At 36.6% G+C, this 25,508-nt stretch overlaps 1 protein-coding gene across 1 annotated transcript in view; it reads right to left on the bottom strand.

Annotated features, from left to right (window-relative positions):
* Positions 1 to 3,549: 3,549 nt before the first annotated feature.
* Positions 3,550 to 25,508, bottom strand: part of LOC133543612 (LIM/homeobox protein Lhx8) — a 39,692-nt gene continuing 17,733 nt past the window's right edge. Inside the window, exons 3-10 of the mRNA XM_061888290.1 lie at positions 22,513 to 22,633; positions 21,833 to 21,937; positions 21,554 to 21,756; positions 17,147 to 17,367; positions 14,122 to 14,225; positions 11,980 to 12,075; positions 11,722 to 11,914; positions 3,550 to 5,990 (exon numbers count right to left, since the gene is read on the bottom strand). Of these exons, the coding sequence (XP_061744274.1) occupies positions 5,881 to 5,990; positions 11,722 to 11,914; positions 11,980 to 12,075; positions 14,122 to 14,225; positions 17,147 to 17,367; positions 21,554 to 21,756; positions 21,833 to 21,937; positions 22,513 to 22,575 (1,095 nt within the window). The 5' untranslated portion in view covers positions 22,576 to 22,633 and the 3' untranslated portion in view covers positions 3,550 to 5,880. The remainder of the gene's footprint in view (positions 5,991 to 11,721; positions 11,915 to 11,979; positions 12,076 to 14,121; positions 14,226 to 17,146; positions 17,368 to 21,553; positions 21,757 to 21,832; positions 21,938 to 22,512; positions 22,634 to 25,508) is intronic.

The raw sequence follows: 25,508 nt of genomic DNA, 5'->3' as shown, positions 1-25,508 counted from the left end.
TGAGCTTTGGGTCATGACCGAAAGGATAAGATCACGGGTACAAGCGGCCCAAATGAGTTTCCAGGTCTCTCCCTTAGAGATAGGGTGAGAAGTTCTGCCATCCGGGAGGAACTCAAAGTAAAGCCGCTGCTCCTTCACATCGAGAGGAGCCAGATGAGGTGGTTCGGGCATCTGGTCAGGATGCCACCCGAACGCCTCCCGAGGGAGGTGTTTAGGGCACGTCCAACCGGTAGGAGGCCACGGGGAAGACCCAGGACACGTTGGGAAGACTATGTCTCCCGGCTGGCCTGGGAACGCCTCAGGATCCCCCGGGAAGAGCTAGACGAAGTGGCTGGGGAGAGGGAAGTCTGGGTTTCCCTGCTTAGGCTGCTGCCCCCGCGACCCGACCTCGGATAAGCGGAAGATGATGGATGATTGAAACTTTTATTAGTAGATTGCACAGTTCAGTACATATTCCGTACAATTGACCACTAAATGGTAACACCCGAATAAGTTTTTCAACTTGTTGAAGTCGGGGTCCACGTTAATCAATTTATGGTAAATTTAAGAGGATAATCTTTATTTCCCCTTGTAAAGGACTAACGAATACAAAAGTAATGAAATTGTTTAATAAGTAGTAGACAATGTGACATTTTTTAACACTTTAATTAAATTAACATTTTTATTACGTATCAACAAAATGAGGGAATGATCTTTGCCAGCCTTTCTATGCTCTTGCAGTTGCCGGGTTTAGCCACTTGAGGGCGACATTATTTCATGTGCCCGTGTTGATTGACGTCTCGAATGAAAACTACAAAACATGTAATTATTTGTAAGTACACATATTTCATTATATTGAAATACTATTAAACTAAACTATTTACTTACCATTTTTTTATTTACTACTTTAATTGTTTCACTTTTTAACTAAATAAGCAAATGAAGTTTCCATTGAGCAGAAGGAAACATTTCTATGCGTGTGATATTTGCCCCCCACTACCAAAGACATGCACTTGGGGATAGGTTGATTGGCGACACTAAATTGGCCCTAGTGTGTGAATGTGAGTGTGAATGTTGTCTGTCTATCTGTGTTGGCCCTGCGATGAGGTGGCGACTTGTCCAGGGTGTACCCCGCCTTCCGCCCGATTGTAGCTGAGATAGGCGCCAGCGCCCCCCGCGACCCCGAACGGGAATAAGCGGCAGAAAATGGATGGATGGATGGATGATATTTGCCCGAGAAAAGCAGATCTTGTAGGAATGTTCTAGTTCTGTAGAGCTGTGTTGCCACTTAAAAATGTCTGCATGATCCTGACTTGACTTGATACCGATAATAGCGAATTCTACAAGACCCAAAACCAGTGAAGTTGGCACGTTGTGTAATTCCTAAATAAAAACAGAATACAAAGATTTGCAAATCATTTTCAACTTAAACTCAACTGTGTACCCTGCAAGGACAATATATTTAATGTTTGAACTGAGAAACCAATTTTTTTTTTTTTTGCAAATAATCATTAACTAAGAATTTAATGACAGCAACACATTGCAAAAAAGTTGTCACAGGGGCACTTTTACCACTGTGTTACATCACCTTTCCTTTAAACAACACTCAATAAACGTTTGGGAACTGAAGAGACCAATTTTTGAAGCTTTTCAGCTGGAATTATTTCCCATTCTTGCTTGATGTACAGCTTAAGCTTTTCAGCAGTCCGGGGATTTCTCTTGTGGTAATTTAGCCTTCATATTGCACCACATATTTTCAATTGAAGACAGGTCTGGACTACAGGCGGGCCAGTCTAGTACCCGCACTCTTTCACTATGAAGCCACGCTGTTGTAACACATGGCTTGGCATTGTCTTGCTGAAATAAGCAGGGGCGTCCATGATAACGTTGCTTGGATGACAACATATGTTGCTCCAAAACCTGTATGTACCTTTCAGCATTAATGGTGCCTTCACAGATGTGTAAGTTACCCATGCCTTGGGCACTAATACACCCCCATACCATCACAAATGATGGCTTTTGAACTTTGTGCCTATAACAATCCGGGTGGTTCTTGTCCTCTTTGGTCCAGAGGACACGACGTCCACAGTTTCCAAAAACAATTTGAAATGTGGACTTGTCTAACGACAGAACACTTTTCCACTTTGCATCAGTCCATCTTAGATGAGCTCAGGCCCAGTGAAGTCAGCGGCGTTTCTGGGTGTTGTTGATAAATGGCTTTCGCTTTGCATGGTAGAGTTTTAACTTGCACTAAACAGATGTAGTGACGAACTGTAGTTACTGACTGTGGTTTTCCGAAGTGTTCCTGAGCCCATGTGGTGATATCCTTTACACACTGATGTCGTGCAGGGATTTCTCCAGATTCTCTGAAACTTTTGATATTACAGACCTTATATAGTGAAATCCCTAAATTCCTTGCAACAGCTCGTTGAGAAATGTTGTTCTTAAACTGTTGGACAATTTGCTCACGCATTTATTCACAAAGCGGTGACCCTCGCCCCGTCCTTGTTTGGGAAAGACTGAGCATTTCATGGAAGCTGCTTTAATACCCAATCCTGGCACCCACCTGTTCCCAATTAGCCTGTCCACCTGTGGGATGTTCCAAATAAATGTTTGATGAGCATTCCTCAACTTTATCCGTCTATTTTGCCACTTGTGCCAGCTTTTTTGAAACATGTTGCAGGCATCAAATTTCAAATGAGCTAATATTTGGAAAAAAATAACAAAAGTTTTCTAGTTCAAACATTAAATATATTGTCTTTGCAGTCCATTCAATTGATTATTGTCAAGTCTGTGATCATGTTTTGGTTTAAGTCATGTTCTGTTTGGTTTTTGGACACTCAGTTCCTGCTTTTTCACTCTCTTGTTTCGTCACCATAGCAACCATTAGTTTCACATTTGGAGTCTCGCACCTGTCTTTACTAATCGTGTCATTATTATTATTTAAACCGAAAGTTGCCAGGAAGTCAGTAAGTTTTGTTTTTTCATGTCACAGTTATCGAGTTTTGTTTCATGTTCATAGTTTCTGCAAGTTTTTGCTTCATTAGCCAAGTTTTTGTACTTCTGCCTTGTGCGCGCCTTTTGTTCCTTTTTTTATAGTAATTAATAAATATGTCCTTACTTTCACACCTTGCTTGCTCCAACTTTCCTTTGCATTCCGAGAAAACAAACCCCCAAGTCCACATTTTGACAAATATAAGTTGAGAAGAATTTGCAAATCTGTTTTTGTTTACCATTTACACAATGTGCCAACTTCACTGGTTTTGGGTTTCGTACTTATTGCAACCATCTTAAACTATTAAGCTGTTTTTTTTTTAGGTTAAAAAAAAAATCTATTAGTGCTACCTTGGCTTCCCTCATGTTTAGCAATGAGATTGTTTGGGCGACCACAGCAGAACAAGTAGACACAAGTAGGTCAAATGTGCTAAAACACATCTCTAGATTCGGTAGAACCACTTTGCACTTTTTATTTATTGCCAGTATGTGTGTGGTAAGGCTGTCATATTTGTTCATGCAATAACAAACGGTAGCTTTTTGTAAACTTTACACACACTGCACAACCCTCGCGTGTCTCAAAAGTCATGTTTTATTTGTGAAATGTATTTTCGCGACAAAAGACTCCACATACACACAATAAATTAAAACAGCAAGTATTCACTTTGTTGAAACGATTCATAAGCATGTTTGGATGAAATGGTCAGCGAGCAGGGAGGTTTCACCAAATACTGTGTAGTGCATACTTTTTAACCTTCGTCTTGTGTTAGGGTCGCCACCGACCCGTTTTAGTTTTTAAATGCATAAAAACACCACATACATTTATTTTTTTGCATCAAAGCTTTTTGACTTTGTCAGGAACCTCTTTGTCAACAAAATAAAACATTTGAATTTTTTTCACTAAATTATAAAATGCTCTGAACCTCTTTGTCAACAAAATAAAACATTTGAATTTTTTTCACTAAATTATAAAATGCTCTGGTAGAAATTATGCCCTTGGTGTTGTTAGGGTCGGTTTCGACCCAGTTCTAAAAATAAGCTGATAAAGCAATGATAAGAGCCAAAACTGAACACATTGACAGCCAGCTCCTCTCCCAATCATGTGAGCTTTAGTGGATTCTCATTTTACCTTGTTATCCTGTACAAAAACAAAAGACGGACACTAATAGTGTCACTTTTTGCCACTCTGATTTTGTTTTTTATTAGTTTTGGAACTAGTAATCTATTTCTCTTGGTTTCATTTGCTTGATTGGTTGTTGTTTGTTTGATGTTGGATTTCTGTTGTTCTGTTGCTGAAAAAAATACTTTTTAGCCTTTTTCTTGAAGTAAATATATATGGGTCGAAATTGACCCGTAACACCATAGATGTTACTATAGTTAAAATTCTTAAAATGAAAAAATAAATAAAACACATTTATTTAAGAGATGTGTTCTAATACCCCTTAGTAATAGTTAGGTAACACAACAACCTTTTTTTTATGTATATGATTCTCTTGAGGTTCGTTTTACCATTTTTAAAAATTGAAATCGAGGGGTATACTGACAAAAAATGGCCCAATGGCCCAAACCAAAAATATTGAAACCAATATTTTCAAGGATAAGGAAACCTAACGAGGTAACCAAGAGATGAGAAACAAATTGGATGATAGATAATTGTTTTTAGTGTATTTTACAGCTGATTTAAGACATGGGTCAAAACCGACCCGTTAGCTTTCTGTTACCATCTCTTATGTTAACACAAGAGGAAGGTTAATGCTGTTGGGTAACAAGTTAATTATAATTATATAGCACTTTTTCTCTAGAGACTCAAATTGTGAAACCCATTATCTATATTTAAGCCAGTTTTGGTAAAGTGTCTTGGCCAGGATGGGAACCTGGAACCCTCAAGTTGCTGGCATGGGCGCTCTACCATCTGAGCCACGCCAGCCATACTGGATATGAATACTGAGAGCTGCGGCATATTAGGTGAAATATTACAGAGCACTCTCATCGCAATTGTGCAATACTGCAAACTACAATAAATGGAAATTTATTGTAGTGTGCAGTTAATTTATTTTAGGGCGGTGTAGCTCGGTTGGTAGAGTGGCCGTGCCAGCAACTTGAGGGTTGCAGGTTCGATTCCCGCTTCCGCCATCCTAGTCACTGCCGTTGTGTCTTTGGGCAAGACACTTTACCCACCTGCTCCCAGTGCCACCCACACTGGTTTAAATGTAACTTAGATATTGGGTTTCACTAGAGAAAAGCGCTATATAAATATAATTCACTTCACTTTCAATAAAACCTGTCAAAACGTGAGAATGCCGGTAAGGTGCAGTGAAGTCTCCCTGCCCTCGTGTACAGTACTGTACTTTAAAAAATAAAAATTAAAAAAAAAGGTCAACAGTATCGTTACAATTGTGTGTTCTGGCAATGCTTACTTAATGGGGACATCGCTCTGTTTACACAGTCACTTTAGGCGACCTCTGACGGTATGGGGACAAAAAAACCCAGGTCCCCTAATGATAGTCAGATCCATTCTGAAGATGCCTAAGTGTTTTTTTTTTAAGCTTTGGCCCATAAAACAGGTTTACTGGTTAGTTTGTGTGAGAGACATTTGCACAGCAGCCCCCTCATCGGGCTGTGGCTGGTACTGCACTCGCTGCTCTGCTCTGTATAGTTAATGGCTTCCACCTGTGCTATAAGAGGACAGCTGTAGTGCTGTATTCTGAGGATCATGTCATATTTCATTTGAACTTTTTTTTTTTTTTAAATGGTCCTCTGTAGTTACATACAAATTTGTGTGCATTATGCAAATGTATTTAAATTTGGTCCCCATGAACCATATTAATATTTTTTCTCCCCAGGGTCCCCAGTAAGAATGATCAGCACATTACTTCATCAATTCAGAGATTTAAAGACGTGTATGAGCTAACTGGACAGTGGCCATTTTACCTCATTTTTTGTATGCCTCCACAACCGTGGGGTCATGGCGTACTGGGTTGGCATCAGTGGTTGAAACATAGATGAAGCGGAATGGACTGCAGAACACACGCACACACACACACACACACACACACACACACACACACAAGGTTACAGCAGCGTGATTGTTAGAAGTGTCTGATTGTCCTCTAAGATGGAGTGGATCCATGTAGTCACGTTCTGCAATACTGTACATATAAATATACATATAGACAAAAGTATTGAGGCACACCAAGATGACCTACAGGGATATATTGAGCAATTTATCTGTTTTTGTCCATTTCGTGTTGTCCTAAATTAATATAACCGATATTCCAAAGTTTTATATATACATATATATATATATATTAGATATATACACACATATAGATGTATATACATACTAGAGATGCGCGGATAGGCAATTATATCATCCGCAACCGCATCACCAAAGTCGTCATCCACCCGAACCAACATTTTATCAGAACCGCAACCGCCCGCCCGCTGAAATACATCAGAGGTCGGCCACCTTTACCACTCACAGAGCTATGTAAACCCGTTTCACGGTGAAATGAAGACAATTGGAGCCGCTAACGTTCTCGCGAATATCCAATGGCGTCCATCCTGATGACAAGAATTTGGGCGTGCTGTGTAGCCTTTGCCTTTGACACCTTCAACAACATGTACAAACCGATTGGCAGTCCGGCAACATGTTGTGTGCAGCTTCCGCAATCACACGTACAAGATTGAAAGGCATACTGAGTGATACAGAGTACACTGATGGTTGTGATATAAACAACTTTAACACTTACTAATATGCGCCACGCTGTGAAGCCACACCAAACAAGATTGACAAACACATTTCGGGAGAACATCCTCACAGTAACACAACATAAACGCAACACAACAAATACCCAGAATCCTTTGTATCCGTGATACTACCTGAATATATTTTACACCCCCGCGCCCCCAAACCCCGCCCACCTTACTGACGCACGGGGGGGTTGCTGCTAGAGGGGTGTATAAACAAGTCAGGAAGTGTCATGGATACAAAGGATTCTGGGTATGTGTTGTGTTGCGTTTATGTTGTGGGACTGTGAGGATGTTCTCCCGAAATGTGTTTGTCATTCTTGTGTGGTGTGGCTTCACAGCGTGGCGCATATTACTAAGAGTGTTAAAATTGTTTATATCACAACCATTACTGTACTCTGTGTCACCCAGTATGCCTTGCAGTCGTGTGCGTGTTTCTGCGGAAGCCACAAACATGTTGCTGGACTGACAAGCTGGAGCCTATCTCAGCTGCATTCAGGCAGAAGGCGGGGAACACCCTATGCACATATGTATATATACACACATACATATATATATATATATATATATGTATATATATATATATATATACACACACATATATATATAATGTATATATATATGTATATGTATACACATATATTGTTATGATCATCCCATATTCTAGTTTTGTTCCATTTTTGTATCACATTCTGTTTTTTGACTTCCTTTGTTCCTGATTTATCTGGTTACCATGGTTTCTTATTAGTTTCACCTGCCCCTCGCTTTCAACTCACACCTGTTGTTGCTAATCACCATCCTCATTTAAGCCTGCCTTCTTTTTTCATTATTTCTGGCATCCTAATTTGCTTTACATGCAACAAGTGAAGACTCCTGTTTTTTCATGTTTCTACTTGCTAGTTTTCACACTATGCTTGTTTACCTCTAGCTCCCATGCTAGTAGTTTTTGTTTTCTTTTTTGTGCCTCGTGCAAGTGTTTTCTGTTTCTTAGCCTGTTTGTTAGTTTGAATAAATCATTATTTCTTACCTTCACGCTGTGTTCTAGCCAGACTGCATCCACGGAAGAACTAACCGGCATCACTATGCCCAGCAAGCGTTACATATATAATAAAATGGCAAAGCTCGACATCCCATATGAAAACCATTGAAAGTAATTTTTTATAAATGTTTTGGATTTGGCTTAAACTGCTGTTTTTTCCTATTCAAAGCATGCAGGAAAATATCTCAGTTATGCAAAACGTGTTTAAAAAATGTTTATAAAATAATCATAAATATGGTTTTTGGCAGCATGGCGGAGGAGGGGTTAGGGCGTCTGCCTCACAATATGAATGTCCTTAGTAGTCCTGGGTTCAATCCCGGGCTCGGGATCTTTCTGTGTGGAGTTTGCATGTTTTCGCCGTGACTGCGTGGGTTCCCACCGGGTACTCCGGCTTCCTCACACCGCCAAAAACATGCATTGATTGAGTGATTGTTCGAAACTTTTATTAGTAGATTGCACAGTACAGTACATATTCCGTACAATTGACCACTAAATGGTAACACCCGAATACGTTTTTCAACTTATTTAAGTCGGGGTCCACGTAAATCAATTCATGGTAGGTTGGGAGTAGATTTTGCCAATCAACCTGGGGATAGGTTGATTGGCAACACTAAATTGGCCCTAGTGTGTGAATGTGAGTGTGAATGTTGTATGTCTATCTGTGTTGGCCCTGCGATGAGATGGCGACTTGTCCAGGGTGTATCCAGACTTCCGCCCGAATGCAGCTGAGATAGGCTCCAGCGACCCCCCGCGCACCCAAAAGAGACAAGCGGTAGAAAATGGATGGATGGATGTTCTTATTTTCAAGTTTACAAATTAAACAAAAACAAGGAAGGTATGTAAACATAAAAAGGAAAAAAAACTACAATATGTTAACAAATCAATGACAATTGTCCACTTCAGTGGACAACAATTTGTTCTAAAGGATAGGATAGACTTTTATTCATCCCACAATGGGGAAATTACGTTTCCAGTGAGGGTTGGACTCCGCCAAGGTTGCCCTTTGTCACCGATTCTGTTCATAACTTTTATGGACAGAATTTCTTGGCGCAGTCAAGGCATTGAGGGGTTCCGGTTTGGTGGCCGCGGGATTAGGTCTCTGCTTTTTGCAGACGATGTGGTCCTGTTGGCTTCATCTGGCCGGGATCTTCAGCTCTCACTGGATCGGTTCGCAGCTGAGTGTGAAGCGGCCGGAATGAGAATCAGCACCTCCAAGTCCGAGTCCATGGTTCTCTCCCGGAAAAGGGTGGAGTGCCATCTCCGGGTTGGGGAGGAGACCCTGCCCCAAGTGGAGGAGTTCAAGTACCTAGGAGTCTTGTTCACGAGTGGGGGAAGAGTGGATCGTGAGATCGACAGGCGGATCGGTGCGGCGTCTTCGGTAATGCGGACGTTGTACCGATCCGTTGTGGTGAAGAAGGAGCTGAGCCGGAAGGCAAAGCTCTCAATTTACCGGTCGATCTACGTTCCCATCCTCACCTATAGTCATGAGCTTTGGGTCATGGCCGAAAGGATAAGATCACGGGTACAAGCGGCCGAAATTAGTTTCCTCCGCCGTGTGGCGGTGCTCTCCCTTAGAGATAGGGTGAGAAGCTCTGCCATCCGGGAGGAACTCAAAGTAAAGCCGCTGCTCCTTCACATCGAGAGGAGCCAGATGAGGTGGTTCGGGCATCTGGTCAGGATGCCACCCGAACGCCTCCCTAGGGAGGTGTTTAGGGCACGTCCAACCGGTAGGAGGCCACGGGGAAGACCCAGGACACGTTGGGAAGACTATGTCTCCCGACTGGCCTGGGAACGCCTCGGGATCCCCCGGGAAGAGCTAGACGAAGTGGCTGGGGAGAGGGAAGTCTGGGCTTCCCTGCTTAGGCTGCTTCCCTGCTTAGGCTGCTGCCCCCGCGACCCGACCTCGGATAAGCAGAAGAAGATGGATGGATGGGGAAATTACGTTGTTGCAGTATATGTTTTTTCACTACAGTAACAGAAGTTAAAGGTAATGAAAAACAAGAAAATAATTAATAAATACTACATATTGCACACTAATGAGTATAGACAAAAACATATCAAATAAAACAAAAAATATCTATTCAAGTGGAAGTAGCTTGGAGGAATTGACTCTTTTAGATTGAATGGAAAAAATATGACAAGGTTTTTTTGCAAAGCTGGCATTTGTGGTTCCGATTGTTTGTTTGTTTTTAATTGTAGAAAAAAGCTGATATTGTTTTATTGTATTACAATTAAATCCAATATTAAAGTTTATTTTATTCATATTTTAATTGTATTTAAGTTATTGTTTAAAATTGAAAACTGCTCTTTTTTGAGTGTGAGCTTTTAAAAAATAAATCTTCCAATGTAGAAAAAGAATAGAAAGAAAAAAAAGTCTTGAATTAAGTAATTTAAAGCATAAAAATATGAACATATAAGACAGACGTTAAATAATATCAATACAGCATTATATCATAATTACATTAGGGCTGGCAAAAGTAACAAGTTGACTCATGTGATTAATCCCAAAAAACCATATACAGAATAATCACAGTATTTATTTTGACTTTACATCCTCCTTTACCTTAAACGCGGATGTTACCTGAAAGGTCTCGCTGGCAAATTTCTCTTTACTTTAAATAAAACTTAGCAAGTTTTGTGCAGATAAATGACGTGCATTCAAGTAAAACATGTAAATGTTCCTGTAGGATGTTCTGACAATAAAAGTGCATTTTTTTCAAAAAAATATCAGGGTCATTTTTATGTTCATTTAAATGATGCAAGCGAATAATATTCTGTGATTAATTATAATGATCCAAAACATTTTTTAAATATGATTCCAAAAATAATTTGATAGCACTAAATCATATGAAACTTGTTTAAAATAAAAATAATATTAACATATTATATCATTATTGAATACATTCCTATAAATAACAAAAATGGACTTGTTTACAATAAAAAGACAATTATGAACATGTAATATATAGCGTGGGCCAAAAGTGTTCTGCAAAAGTTTGAGGAATGTTGAAACAAAGGAGCACTTTTTCAAGCATTTACAAGAAGTCAATGTAATACCAGGAACACATTTGAACACATCTAGCTATTTTTTGGCCAGCAGTTTTTGGGAAGTTGACATGTTTTGTCCTGAGGATTTTTTTTTAAAGCACAAAATAGGCTTTTTTTTTTTTTTCTTTTTAAAGTCTGTTTTAAAGTGGAGGTAAAATGGCTACACCTGCTCCAATTAACACGTCTATTCGGCTAATTAGCCTGTTGCCACACCATTTAAGAATAGGGATGTCCTGATACAACGTTTACAGTTCCCATTCGATATCGGTATGGAGCCATGTATATTGGACTATACCAGGGGTGTCAAACTCATTTTAGATGGGGGGCCACATGGAGAAATATCTACTCTCAAGTGGGCCGGACTGGTAAAATCACGGCACGATAACTTAAAGGCCTACTGAAACCCACTACTACCGACCACACAGTCTGATAGTTTATATATCAATGATGAAATATTAATATTGCAACACATGTCAATACGGCCGGTTTAGTTTACTAAATTGCAATTTTAAATTTCCCGCGAGGTATCCTGTTGAAATCCGGGAGGGTTGGCAAGTATGCCGGTACGTTTGACACTCCTGATCCATTGTATCTTTCGGAGCTACGACTCCCGAGTAAACATTTCAGCTCTGCACACTTTTTCAATGTTCCCGCCCCACATTTTAGCACTTCTTTCGAAGACAACATACCGTAAGTTTTTTGTATTTGTCGTGAACCTTTTACGGTCGTGATGCTAACACGCTAGCGCTGTGGTTTGTTGACATGTGTGGCGGTTTTAATAGAAATTTTGGTAGCTAACGAGCAGGTGTCCCCAATACTTGTGTCGACATATAGAAACCCTTTTTGTCTATTTACACGTGACAAGACGTCCGCTCAGTCGTACAAGAGTTCATAAAAAGCCTGGTGCTCACTGTCTATGAAGGAGTGCAGCGCGGACAGCATGGAACCTTCCGGGCCCGCGTAGGCCGCGTACTGCAGCTCCTCGGGGGTGGGCGTGGGCTGAGCCTGCAGGCGGCCCGGCTGTAGCGAGGTCATCGGGGCGCTGGACGTGTGGTTGGGGCTCACGTGCTTTTTGTGGCGCGCCCGGCAATTCTGGAACCACACCTGCGCGGAGACGCCGTGTCAGGCACGGCGGCTTGAGGTCACGCCGCCATCTTGTCGCCACTCACCTGTATGACCCTCCGACTGAGGCCCGTCTGCTCGGCCAGTTTCTGCAGCGTCTGCGCGTCCGGGTTGTTGTCCTGCGCAAACTGAGCCTGCATGACCTGCACGCACAAGGAAAGGTGACATCATCATGTAAGGCAGGGATGTCCAACTGAGGGCCACATGAGGGCCCGAGTAACAGTGAAGATTGTATGAATAATGTATGAATTTGCCTCTGGGTTCCATTATTAATTATATCAATCAATCAATCAATGTTTACTTATATAGCCCTAAATCACTAGTGTCTCAAAGGGCTGCACAAACCACTACGACATCCTCGGTAGGCCCACATAAGGGCAAGGAAAACTCACACCCAGTGGGACGTCGGTGACAATAATGACCCAGTGGGACGTCGGTGACAATGATGACTATGAGAACCTTGGAGAGGAGGAAAGCAATGGATGTCGAGCGGGTCTAACATGATACTGTGAAAGTTCAATCCATAATGGATCCAACACAGTCGCGAGAGTCCAGTCCAAAGCGGATCCAACACAGCAGCGAGAGTCCCGTTTACAGCGGAGCCAGCAGGAAACCATCCCAAGCGGAGGCGGATCAGCAGCGCAGAGATGTCCCCAGCCGATACACAGGCGAGCAGTACATGGCCACCGGATTGGACCGGACGGTCAATTTTACAGTAAAAACTTTACATTTACAAAATTGTACTGTAAAAGAGTTTTTTTTAAAACATTTTACGTTAAATGGAAAAACAGTACTGCTTTTTTTTCGGGGGGGGCAAGAATTTTACTATTAAATTAACATTGGTTTTTACAAAATTACATTTTGTTAATGGAACAACAGTTCAAGTTTTTTGTTTTTTTTCTGGTAACTTGTATAGTTTGAATATAGACTGCACTCGTATGAGTCATGAAAATATGTGTTTTATTTTATCATTTTAATCAATTTATTTGTTCATTAAAAAAAAAAAAAAACACATAATGACAAAAGGTGGTTAGAGTGTCCGCCCTGAGATCGGTAGGTCGTGAGTTCAAACCCCGGCCAAGTCATACCAAAGACTATAAACATTGGACTCATTACCTCCCTGCCTGGCACTCAGCATCAAGGGTTGGAATTGGGGGTTAAATCAACAAAAATGATTCCCGGGCGCTGCCACCGCTGCTGCCCACTGCTCACCTCACCTCCCAGGGGGTGATCAAGGGTGATGGGTCAAATGCAGAGGAATAATTTCGCCACACCTAGTGTGTGTGTGACAATCGTTGGTACTTAACTTTAATTTGCTAGAATTCACTGAAAGTCAAGTGTTTCATATATATATATATATATATATATATATATATATATATATATATATATATATATATATATATATATGTATACATAAAAATATGAATATGAATATATATATATTTATATATATATATATGAAATGCTCGAGTTGGTGAGTTGTAGATGTCAATATACTCCTCCCCTCTTAACCACGCCCCCAACCACGCCTCTGCCCCACCCCCTACCTCCCGAGATCGGAGGTCTCAAGGTTGGCAAGTATGGTAATTGTAGTCTGCAAGAAGGCTATGCAGAACGAAACTAAAACTGAACTGGCTACAAAGTAAACAAAAACGACGACAGCAAAGACTTACCGTGGAGCCAAGACGGCGTCTACAAAGTACATCCGAACATGACATGACAATCAACAACGTCCCCACAAAGAAGGATAAAAACAACTGCAATATTCTTGATCACTAAAACAAAGCAGATGCTGGAAATATGGCTCAAAGGAAGACATGAAACTGCAACAGGAAAATACTAAAAAAAGAGAAAAAGCCACCAAAATAGGAGCGCAAGACAGGAACTAAAACACTACACACAGGAAAACAGCAAAAAACTCCAAATAAGTCACGGCATGATGTGACAGGTCGTGATAGTACACCTACTTTGAGACAAGAGCTATAGTGATGCATGCTTGGTTATGGTTTAAAGTCAATTGCGAGAACGACTTTTTACTGTCAATAGCAGCTGCTGAGTTTCATTATTTAATGTTTTCTGCAGATGGTGTGCCTCCACATTTTTTCTATTAAAAAATGTGCTTTGGCTGAAAAAAAGGTTGAAAAAGACTACTTTATAGAATATGTGTTGACGGAGTGGAGGTTTACCTGCAGCTGGTCGGCAGTGAAGCTGGTCCGCGCTCTCTTGGAGGGTTTGGGCTGGTTAATTTCCTGTTCAGTGGGCACGGCTCCCTCCATGTTCACACTGCTGCCTGCAATATAGAAGAATGTTCACTAATAGTGATACAAACTAAGATTATTATGAGAGGAATGGGATTTCAAATCGATATTATTCGTGTTTATTTTGTGTAGAGATGTGATCTCCAAAAATTTAAATTTAATGCTTAATTGTTTACAAAAAAAATGTTGTAATGAACATTTATGATTTATTAGGGTAGAATCTTTTTTTTTTTGGCATTACAACACTACTTCAAAAAATATACTTCAAATGAAATGTAATGCTCAAAGCAAACATATAGTATATGATTCTTTAAAATACAGCAATGCATTTTTCTGGGCATGATGAGGTGCATTATTGTATTAAAATAAAACTGTAATAGTCAATGATTCACAATTTGCAATTGAAAAATTATGTAATAGCCATTTGTTTATTAGGTTATGGTATTTTTCTAGCACTAAAATACTTGTGTTTTTGATCATTTTTTATTTACAATAAAATGTAATGCTCAATCATTCACAATTAGATGTATGATCAATATGTACTATGTATTCAAGTACAGACATATATTATTCTGGCAGTATGTTACTCTATTTAACATTATTATTATTAATTAAGAGAGAGTTGTTTTTTAATGTGATAAAAATGTGTGAAATGAAATAAAAATGTATGTTTTATTCATGTCCAAAAAGGCATTTTTCTGGGCATAATTAAAACATTTTCTTATCATTGCAGTTTTATAGTAGATTATAGTAGTCCTATTAAAATAAAGTTGTTGTTTGTTTTTTTTGTATAGGTAATGCTTAATGATTCACAAATTGCAATTAACAATGTTATGATGAAGATGTATGATCTATTAAGACAAGGTTGTATTTCTAATTATTTTTTAAATAAAATAAAATCTAATGCTCGATCGATCACAATTGGATGTATGATCAACATGTATTATTTATTCAAGTTTTCTGGCATTATAATACTCTATTTAACATTATTATTAATAATTAAAAGGCAGTTGTATTTTTATTGCGATAAAGATTTGTGAAATGACAAAAGCTTTGTGACAAAAAAAATGTATGATTTATTATAAAACAGCTATACTATAATTGCAGTTTTATAGTAGACTGTAGTAGTCCTATTAAAATAAAGTTGTTTTTTACAGGTAATGCTCAATGATTCGCAATTTGGAATTAAAAATGTCATGATGAACATTTACGATTTATTAAGGCGAGGTTGCATTTCTGATTATTATTCAAATAAAATAAAATGCTCAATTGTTTAACAATTTAAAATTTTTCAATGATAAATGTGTATAATTTATATATTGTACATAGATGTATTTTTCTGGCATAATATTACTGTTTATTATTATTATTAGTATTATTAAAATAAAGTAAAATTTATATAAATAAAAATATAGTTGTAGGCTCAATCCTTAACAATTGAAAAAAGTTGTGATAAATATGTGTAATTTCTTCAAGTACAGAAAGGTATTTTTCTGGCATTATATTGCAGTTTTTTTATTATTATTAGATTTCTGAAATCCAATGAAATAAAAACAATAAATGCTTAATGGTATACAATTTGCAAATGGAAACATTTGTGATAAACATTTATGATAGGTAAGGTCTTTTTGCTGCATTACAACTTAAGTGTTTTTGTTTATTATTCATAATAAAAAAAAAATGCTCATTTGTTCACAACTGCAAAAAAGTGTGGTTACATATGCATGATTTATTCAGTTACAGAAATTCATATTTATGTCATTATATCATGGTTTTGTTATGATTATCATTATTATTAAATTTAAAGTAAAAACAAGTGTTTATGATGAATGGTTCACAATTTGCAAATTAGATATGGGCTAAACATTCATTAATTATTTGGGTAAGGTATTTTCTGGGCATTTTGATATTAAAATAAATCAAAAAATGTATTGACTCACAGTTTGAAAATGAAATGTGTTGTGCTTAACAATATTCTTTTTGGAACATTTTTCTTAAAAAATATTATTATAATTTTAAGAAGTGCAAAAGGTTGCCAATTTGCACAATTGTGCTGAGCATTCATGATTTAGTTGGGTAAGGTATTTTCTGGGGATTTTGCTATTAAAATAAATCCTTTTTTATTGCCTCACAGTTTTAAAATAAAATTTGTTGTGCTTAAACAATATTCTTTTTACAATTATAACAGTTTTTTAAATTATTATTAGAATTTTAAAAAGTGCAATAGGTTCCAATTTGCACAATTGTGCTAAGCATTCATGATTTATTTAGGTAAGGTATTTTCTGGGCATTTTGATATTAAAATAAAATAAAATGTCCATTCACTCACGGTTTGAAAAGGAAATGTGTTGTGCTAAACAATATTGTTTAAAGCAATGTAAAACAGTTTTTTTTAAAAATTTATTATTATTACAATTTTAAAAAGTGCAAAAGGTTCCCAATTTGCACAATTGTGCTAAGCATTCATGATTTATTTAGGGATGGTATATTCTGGGCATTTTGATATTAAAATAAATACATTTTTTTATTGACTCACAGTTTGAAAATTAAATTTGTTGTGCTTAAACAATATTCTTTTTTGAATTATAACAGTTCTTTAAATTATCATTACAATTTTAAAAAGTGCAAAAGGTTCCCAATTTGCACAATTGTGCTAAGCAATTATGATTTATTTAAGTAAGATATTTTCTGGGCAGTTAAATTAAAATAACATAAAATGTTAATTGACTCACAGTTTGAAAAGGAAATGTTTTGTGCTGAACAATATTCTTTAAAGCAATATAGAACAGTGATTTTTTTTAATTATTATCACAATTTTTTAAATTAAAAGTTCCCTTGATTGTTAATGAAGTGGAACATTGATCAATTTAAGGAAAATGTAAAGAAAATGCAGGGAATGTTTATCTACAGCTTATTGTGGAATACATTTTGTTCCAGAGCGTCCATAGTGTACCTTTGTCCGCGGCCCTCTTGAGGTTGTCCAGCATGCAGTCGTAGTGGACCCTGCACAGCACCTTGCCCTCCACCAGGGCGAACTCCTCCCCAGTGGACAGCTGCCTCTTGCAGGAGAAGCAGGCGAAGCAGGCCAGGTGGTAGACGCTCCCTTTGGCGCGGCGCACCCAGTCTGTGGAGTGGATGTGGCGGCCGCAGCACGCGCACCACGTGCCAAACCTTCTGCGGGTCAAAGGTTGGGAGAAAGCGTTTTTAGCCTGATGCACCTCTGACAATATGACATTGTTCATAATATGTAAGAATGAAAATAATATTAACTGTTATACCATGACAACCTTTACTCTGATCTTCCAACATATTTCTATATTCAGATAAAAATTACTGTTTAATCCTCTAACTATTTTCACATTAATGCCTACCATTGGTTTTAATTTCTTTACCGTATTACTTTAATAAAAATATGTTAAATATAATCAAATAATACAAAAAACGACTGCATATTTATTTGTTTAACCAGTATGTGCTTTATGTAAATAAAATATATTTTTTTTTTTATAATTGCGCTGGCAAAAGTCATGAAAAGTCCTCGTTGATCAGTTTGGAGGAAATTATGAATTATGTAATCTATTTTAAATATAGCCGTCCATCAATCTCAAAATTGCTGCATTTTTCATTTGACATTGATGCAGTTCAAGTGTGTGTGCAGAGAACAATGCTAGATTGATAACAATTATAATAATGTATTTATACAAATTTAAAAATTATACATATATATGTATATATATATAAAATATCATGAATAATATATAAAATATTGTATCAATATAAGTCAAAACACTAAAAGATTGTCTGTTTTTTTTGTAATTGCACTGGCAAGAATCATGAAACGTCTTATCAGTTGGGGGAAAGAATTTATTCTGTCATCTATTTTAAAATCTATTCTAATCAATACATTTGTTCATGCAAATACAAAAAAATAAATATATGTATATGAATTGTACAATTCTTAATATATAAAATGTAGTTAAACTAAAACATTAAATAGATAGAAGATTGAATGCTTTTTTTTGCAATTGTTTATTTATTTTAATCAATTTATTTGTACATACAAATACAAAAACATAGGTATTATGTAAAAGTAGCCAAATGTCCTTAATGCCAAAAAATGACAACAATGCATTTATAACAATGCATTAAACCCTACTTAACATGTATACTATTCAGGGTTTCATATATAGCTAATAATAATTATAATATAAATAGAAAAATGTATAATACAATTTTGTTTGAGTATAGACTGCACTGGCATGAGTCATAAAAAAATATGTGTTATGTAATCTATTTTAATCAATTTATTTGTTCATAAAAATAAAATTAAAAAACTTATATATTAATGTATTACATGACAAATGTTAGTAAAAAAAAAAGTTGCACTCGTCTTGCCAAATGTCCTTAATGTCACAAAATGGCAACACTGTGTGTACAAAAATGCATTAAAACATATTTAATACTCATAATAGATACTATTTAGTTTTTTATTATCTACATAGCTAATAATAATGAGAAAAATGGAAAATATTTTATTATCATTTTGATGTATGGTTTAAATAGATTGCTTTGACATGAGTCATGAAAACATGTATTATGTACTGTATTTTAATCAATTTATTAGTTCATACTCATACTATATATATATATATATATATATATATATACACATATATACATACAGTATATATATGAAATATACAATGCATAATATATAAAATATAATCAAACTAAAACATTAAATAAATGGAAGATTCAATGCAATTGCTTATCTATTTTTATCAATGTATTTGTTAATACAAATACAAAAATATATGTATTATGTCAAAGTTGCCAAATGTCCTTAATGTCACAAAATGGCATCAATGCCTTTACAAAAATGCATTAAACCCTACTTAATACTCATAACAGATACCATCTAGGGTTTCATATATACCTAATAATCATTATAATATGAATTAAAAAATGTATATTACAATTTTGATGTATAGTTGGAACATAAACTGCACTAGCATGAATCATAAAAAAATGTGTTATGTAATCTATTTTAATCAATCTATTTGTTAATAAAAATAAAATAAAACTATGTATATATATATTAATGTATTAAATGACAAAAGTTGGTAAAAAGAAATTTGACTAGTCTTGCCAAATGTCCTTAATGTCACAAAATGGCAACACTGTTTTTTTTTTTACAAAAATGCATTAAAACATACTCAATACTCATAATATATAATATTCAGTTCTGTATTATCTATATAGCTAATAGTAATAATAACAAAAATGGAAAATATTTTATCATAATTTTGATGTATAGTTTAAATAAAGATTGCTCTGGCATGAGTCATGAAAATATGTGTTATGTAATCTATTTTAATAACATAAATACATATATATTATGCATTAAATGACAAAAGTTGGTTAAAAAAAGATTTAAAAAAATAAAAAAAGTGTAATTACAATTACACTTTTTTCAGTGTTTTATTATTGATATAGCTAATACTAATAACAAAAATGGAAAATATGTTATTATAATTTTGATGTATGTTTGAATATAGACTCCAGTGGCATGAGTCATGAAAGTATGTCTTATGTAATCTATTTTAATCAATTTATTAGTTCATAAAAATCCATTAATGTATTAGGTGACAAAAGTTGGTAAAAAAAAAGCACTTGTCTTGTCAAATGTCCTTAATGTCACAAAATGGAAACACTGTGTTTACAAAAATGCATTAAAACATAATAGGTACTATTCTGTTTTTTATTATCTATATAGTTAATAGTAATAATAACAATACATTTAAAACATTTTATTATAATTTAGATGCATAGTTTAAATAATGATTGCTCTGGTATGAGTCATGAAAATATGTATTATGTAATCTATTTTAATAACAAAAATACATATATATCATGCATTAAATGACAAAAGTTGGTTAAAAAAAGATACAAATATAATGTAATTACAATTGCACTTTTTTTCTAGTTTTTTTATGAACTCTATAGCTAATAGTAATAATAACAAACATGGAAAATATGTTATTATAATTTTGATGTACGTTTCAATATAGACTGCACTGGCATGAGTCATGAAAGTATGTCTTATGTAATCTATTTTAATCAATTTACTAGTTCATAAAAATACATTAATGTATTAGGTGACAAAAGTTGGTTGAAATAAAGAACATTGTACTAGTCTTGCCAAATGTCACAAGATGGCAACACTGTGTTTATAAAAATGCATTAAAACATTCTTTATCATCTAAATAGCTAATAGAAATAATAACAAAATGATATATTTTATTGTTTTTAAAAATTATATTATAATTTAGATGTATAGGTTTAAATAAAGATTGCTCTGGCATGAATCATGAAAATATGTATTTTCAATCTATTTTAATCCATTTATTTGTTCATACACACAAAAATGCATACATATTTTGTATTAAATGACAAAAATTGGTTAAAAAAGATAAACATTTGAGAAAGTGCAATTACAATTTTTTTATGTATAGTTTGAATATAGATTACACTGCATAAGTCATGAAAGTATGTGTTGTGTAATCTATTTTAATAATTTGTTTGGTTCATAAAAATAATAAAAATACATTAATAGTATTAAATGACAGAAGTTGGTTGAAAAAAGACAATTGCACTTGTCTTTCCAAATGTCCTTAATGTCACAAGATGGCAACACTGTGTTTACAAAAATGCATTAAAACACATTAGATACTATTCAGTTGTTTTATTATCTATATAGCCAATAGACATAATAAAAAAATGGAACATATTTTATTATAATTTTCATGCATAATTTAAATAAAGATTGTTATGGCATGAGTCATGAAAATATGTATTTTTAATCTATTTTAATCCATTTATTTGTTCATACACACAAAAATGCATATATATTAAGTATTAAATAACAAAAATTGGTTAAAAAAAGATAGAGAAAAAGTGCAATTACAATTTTGATATATAGTTTGAATATAGATTACACTGGCATTGGTCATTAAAGTATGTGTTATGTAATCTATTTTAATAAATGTAATTATAATTAAATTGGTTCATAAAAATAAAATAAAAAATATTAATAGCATTAAATGACAAAAGTTGGTAAAAAAATATATATATAATTGCACTCATCTAGAAAAAATGCAATTATAATTTTGACGTAAAGTGTGAATATAATTATTGTTATTGTTGCCAGCAAATAGCGGTACAGTTATGCCACATAAAGATAGAAGGACAACAATCTAGCCCTAATAAGTCTTAACTTCGCCGAGTTCTCACCTCCTGTGCATTTGCAATATGAACAGTAAGAGTTGGGAAGAAGAATCCAAGGTTTACGTGTACGTACCTGAAGTAGTCCATCTTACAGAAGACCTCCTTGTCCTTGATGTAGCAGCTGGCGTGGCTGCCAAGCGCCGCCTGGCACACGCTGCAGCACAGGCAGCGCACATGCCAGCACAGGTCGCTCACCTGCAGGGCACAGCGGTAAACACAGCGAGGTGAGGAGCATTTATCTCTTCCGCCAGGCCCACGGGGCATGACTACCGCTGCCTGCGAAACCACAAACATCCACAAGTTGAAATAAAGAAAACAAAAAAAAAGTTACCTTTAATAAATATTTATCTACTATTTCCTGGTTGCAGCTCGCACACACACTTCTGCTCAGAAGAGGCGCGGCGGACATGGTCTGCAGGGTGGACGCCTCTTCATCCGCCACCTCCGCCTGTGGACCCTGCGGGGCGAACAAAAAAAGCACTTTTTAAGCACTTTGTTTAGTCCAAAAAGCGTGAATCCTCCATACCAGAGGGTCACCTGTGTCCAGAATGTGCTCTTTGCACTCCTCACACATGATGAAGGCTCCCTCACTCTCTCCGCCATCCCATAAATATCATCCTGCCCGCTCACATTTCACCATGACGACGTCAGGCCCGTTTAGGCGGAAACGGCAATTTAAGAGCGCGCTCGCCACGTGGTTACTTAGACAAACAGACCACACTTGAGCCGACACTTGTCCTTTTTAGGTGCATTTATGCTCTTCAGATCTGCGCTCGCACGTCCATTCCGCCTGTCAATCATCCACCCGGCCGCTGCCAAAGGGCATTGATTTATTTAATAACGGCGATTAAAAGAAGACAAAAAGTCGACGAGGTCTCATTAACTGCTTGAGTTTTAATGATTGAGTCAAATTATTGTGCAAATACTGAGCGGTCCAGACTGCTTAAAGAGAGTTTGCTGTGCTAATTGGCAGACGCCATTAAGGCCCGGTGCGACCCGGGGGGCCCGCCAGAACCAGCTGCACGCACTCACCTCATTGCCGGGGCCTCCGTCCACCACGCAGCATTGAACTTTGACCTCGCTCTTCCAGCGCATGGCTCACGCCTCGATCCACACTGCACACTGCTCTTCATCTCGGGGGTGAGTTTAAGTCCTGTGGGAGGATCATAATTCATATTTCAGTGTCACCTCAAGACACGCCCCCCTTGGTAATAATCCGCCTGTGCGGTTCCCAGAAGGGAGACTCGCGCGAGAAGAAGAAGAAGAAGAAGAAAAAGGTGCAGCTTTAAGTCACACAAAAATAAACAATGCGTGACCCACCCTTGTTAAGGATCTTCTAATACAGTGTTTTTCAACCACTGACTAGACTGGTGTGCCGTGGAAGATGATGTCATTTCACCTGATTGGGTTATGAATATTTTTTGCAAACCAGTAATTTCAATCTGCAAATGTGCTCTTGTTGAGTGTCTGCGCTGTCTCGAGCTCGGCAGAGTAACCGCGTAATACTCTTCCATATTAGTAGGCAGCTAATTGCTTTGTAGATGTTTGTCGTGATCCCAATATGCAGACGACAGCGGGAGGCAGCGTGCAGGTAAAAAGGTGTCTAACGCAGTGTTTTTCAACTAGTGTGCCTTGAGATACAGTTTAGTGTGCCGTGGGAGATTATCTAATTTCACCTATTTGGGGTAAAAATATGTTTTGCAAACAAGTATTTATAGTCTGCAAATAATGTGCCGTTGTTGAGTGTCGGTGCTGTCGAGATCTTGGCAGAGTAACCATGTTATGCTCTTCCATATCAGCAGGTGGCAGCCGGTAGCTAATTGCTTTGTAGATGTCGGAAAATGGTATGTCGTGATCCCAATATGCAGACAACAGTGGAAGGCAGTATGCAGATGAAAAATGCTAAAACGAAAAATAAACAAAAGTTGAGTGCCCCTGAGAAAAGGCATTGAAGCTTAAGGAACAAAAATAGAAACTGAACTGGCTACAAAGTAACCAAAAACAGAATGCTGGAGGACAGCAAAGACTTACTGTGTGTTGAGCAAAGACAGCGCCCACAATGTACATCTGAACATGACATGACAGTCAACAATGTCCCCACAAAGAAAAAGAAAAACAAGTGAAATATTCTTGATTGCTAAAACAAAGTAAATGCGGGAAATAGCGCTGTAAGGAAGACATGAAACAGGAAAATCCCCCAAAAACAGAAAAATCCACCAAAATAGGAGCGCAAAAGCAAAAACTAAAACACTACACACAGGAAAACAGCCAAAAACTCAAAATAAGTCATGGCGTGATGTGACAGATGGGGACATTAACCTACTTTGAGACAAGAGCTATACTGATGCATTGTTGGTTGAGATTTGAATTCATATCCAACAATTGCGACAACTTTTTACTGTCAACTGAGTTTTGTTTTTTTATGATTACCGCTGGTGGTGTGCCTCCAGATATTTTCAACGCAAAAAATGTGCCTCGGCTCAAAAAAGGTTGAAAAACACTGGTCTAACGCTTAAACCAAAAATAAACAAAAGGCGAGTGCCATTGAAGCTTAGGGATGGTTATGCAAAATGACACTAAAACTGAACTGGCTGCAAAGTAAACAAAAACAGAATGCTGGACGACAGCAAAGACCTACGGGGCGTGGAGCAGACAGTGTACACAAAGCATGTCTATACATGACATGACAATCAACAATGTCCACACAAGGAAGGATAGTGTCCGCACGACTAAAAGTAGTCTTGATTGCGAAAACAAAGCAGGTGCGGGGAATAGCGTTCAAGGAAGACATGAAACTGCTGCAGGAAAATTACTAACAAAACAGAAAAAGCCACCGAAAATAGGAGCGCAAGACAAGAACTAAAACACAACACACAGGAAAACACCAAAAACTTCAAGATAAGTCACAACGTGATGTGACAGTGTTGTGTGACCTACTTTGAGACAAGAGCTATAGTCATATCCAACAACTGCGCCAACGTCTTTTTATTGTATATATCGGCTGCTGAGTTTAATATTTTTATGTTTTCTGCCGGTGGTGTGCCTCCGGATTTTTTTCATGAATGAAAAAAATGTGCCTTGGCTCAGAAAAGGTTGAAAAACACTGCTCTAATAGGCTGTGATGAGGTGGCGACTTGTCCAGGGTGTACACCGCCTTCCGCCCGATTGTAGCTGAGATAGGCACCAGCGCCCCCCGCGACCCCAGAGGGAATAAGCGGTAGAAAATGGATGGATGGATGCTCTAATAGGAAATTTAACTCTTTATGTCCATAAACTGGTGAGAATTAATTGACATTTCAAGACTTGTTTTTATGTATGAATAAAGTAAAATTGTAGCTGAGATAGGTTCCAGCACCCCCTGTGACCCCGAAAGGGATAAGCGGTACAAAATGGATGGATGGATGGGTCGTTTCCACTGTTATACGTACGCAGACAAATGCAGAGCATATTTGAAAAAATGGATTTGACCAAAATAGTCATTTTTATTGGAATATTAAAAACTACAATACAATTTCAGTTGATGTACAATAGTATTCAAACAAGACAGCATTGGTAGATACTTTAGGTATCATTTTCACTGTTAAATGCATGCACACTAGTGTTGTCCCGGTACCAATATTTATTATTTCCATACTTTTCGGTACATTTTTAAATAAAGGGGACCACAAAAAATTGCATCATTGGCTTTATTTCTTTTTTTTTTAATTTTCTTCTTGAAATTGCATGCCCTTTTAAACTCTAATAGTAGCCAACATTGCAACAAATATTACTGTATATTATCATACTTTCCAAACATGTTTTTGTCTAAATGAAAACACTTAACTTTACAGCAAACTACCCATCAAATTAATGAAAATGACAATAACTTTTACGTTGTTCTTTACAGCATATTATTGTAAGTTAGTGTTTTCCCGATACCAATAGTTTGGTACCGGTAACAAAATGATTTCGATAGTTTTCTGTACTTTTCTAAATAAAGTGGACCACAACAAATAGCATTATTGGTTTTATTTTAACAAAACATTTTA

The sequence above is a fragment of the Nerophis ophidion genome, linkage group LG26 (genome assembly GCF_033978795.1).
Source record: "Nerophis ophidion isolate RoL-2023_Sa linkage group LG26, RoL_Noph_v1.0, whole genome shotgun sequence".
Lineage (NCBI taxonomy): Eukaryota > Metazoa > Chordata > Actinopteri > Syngnathiformes > Syngnathidae > Nerophis > Nerophis ophidion.
The sequence above is the reverse complement of the archived record's forward strand: the minus strand, read 5'-3'. Positions and strand labels throughout refer to the sequence as shown.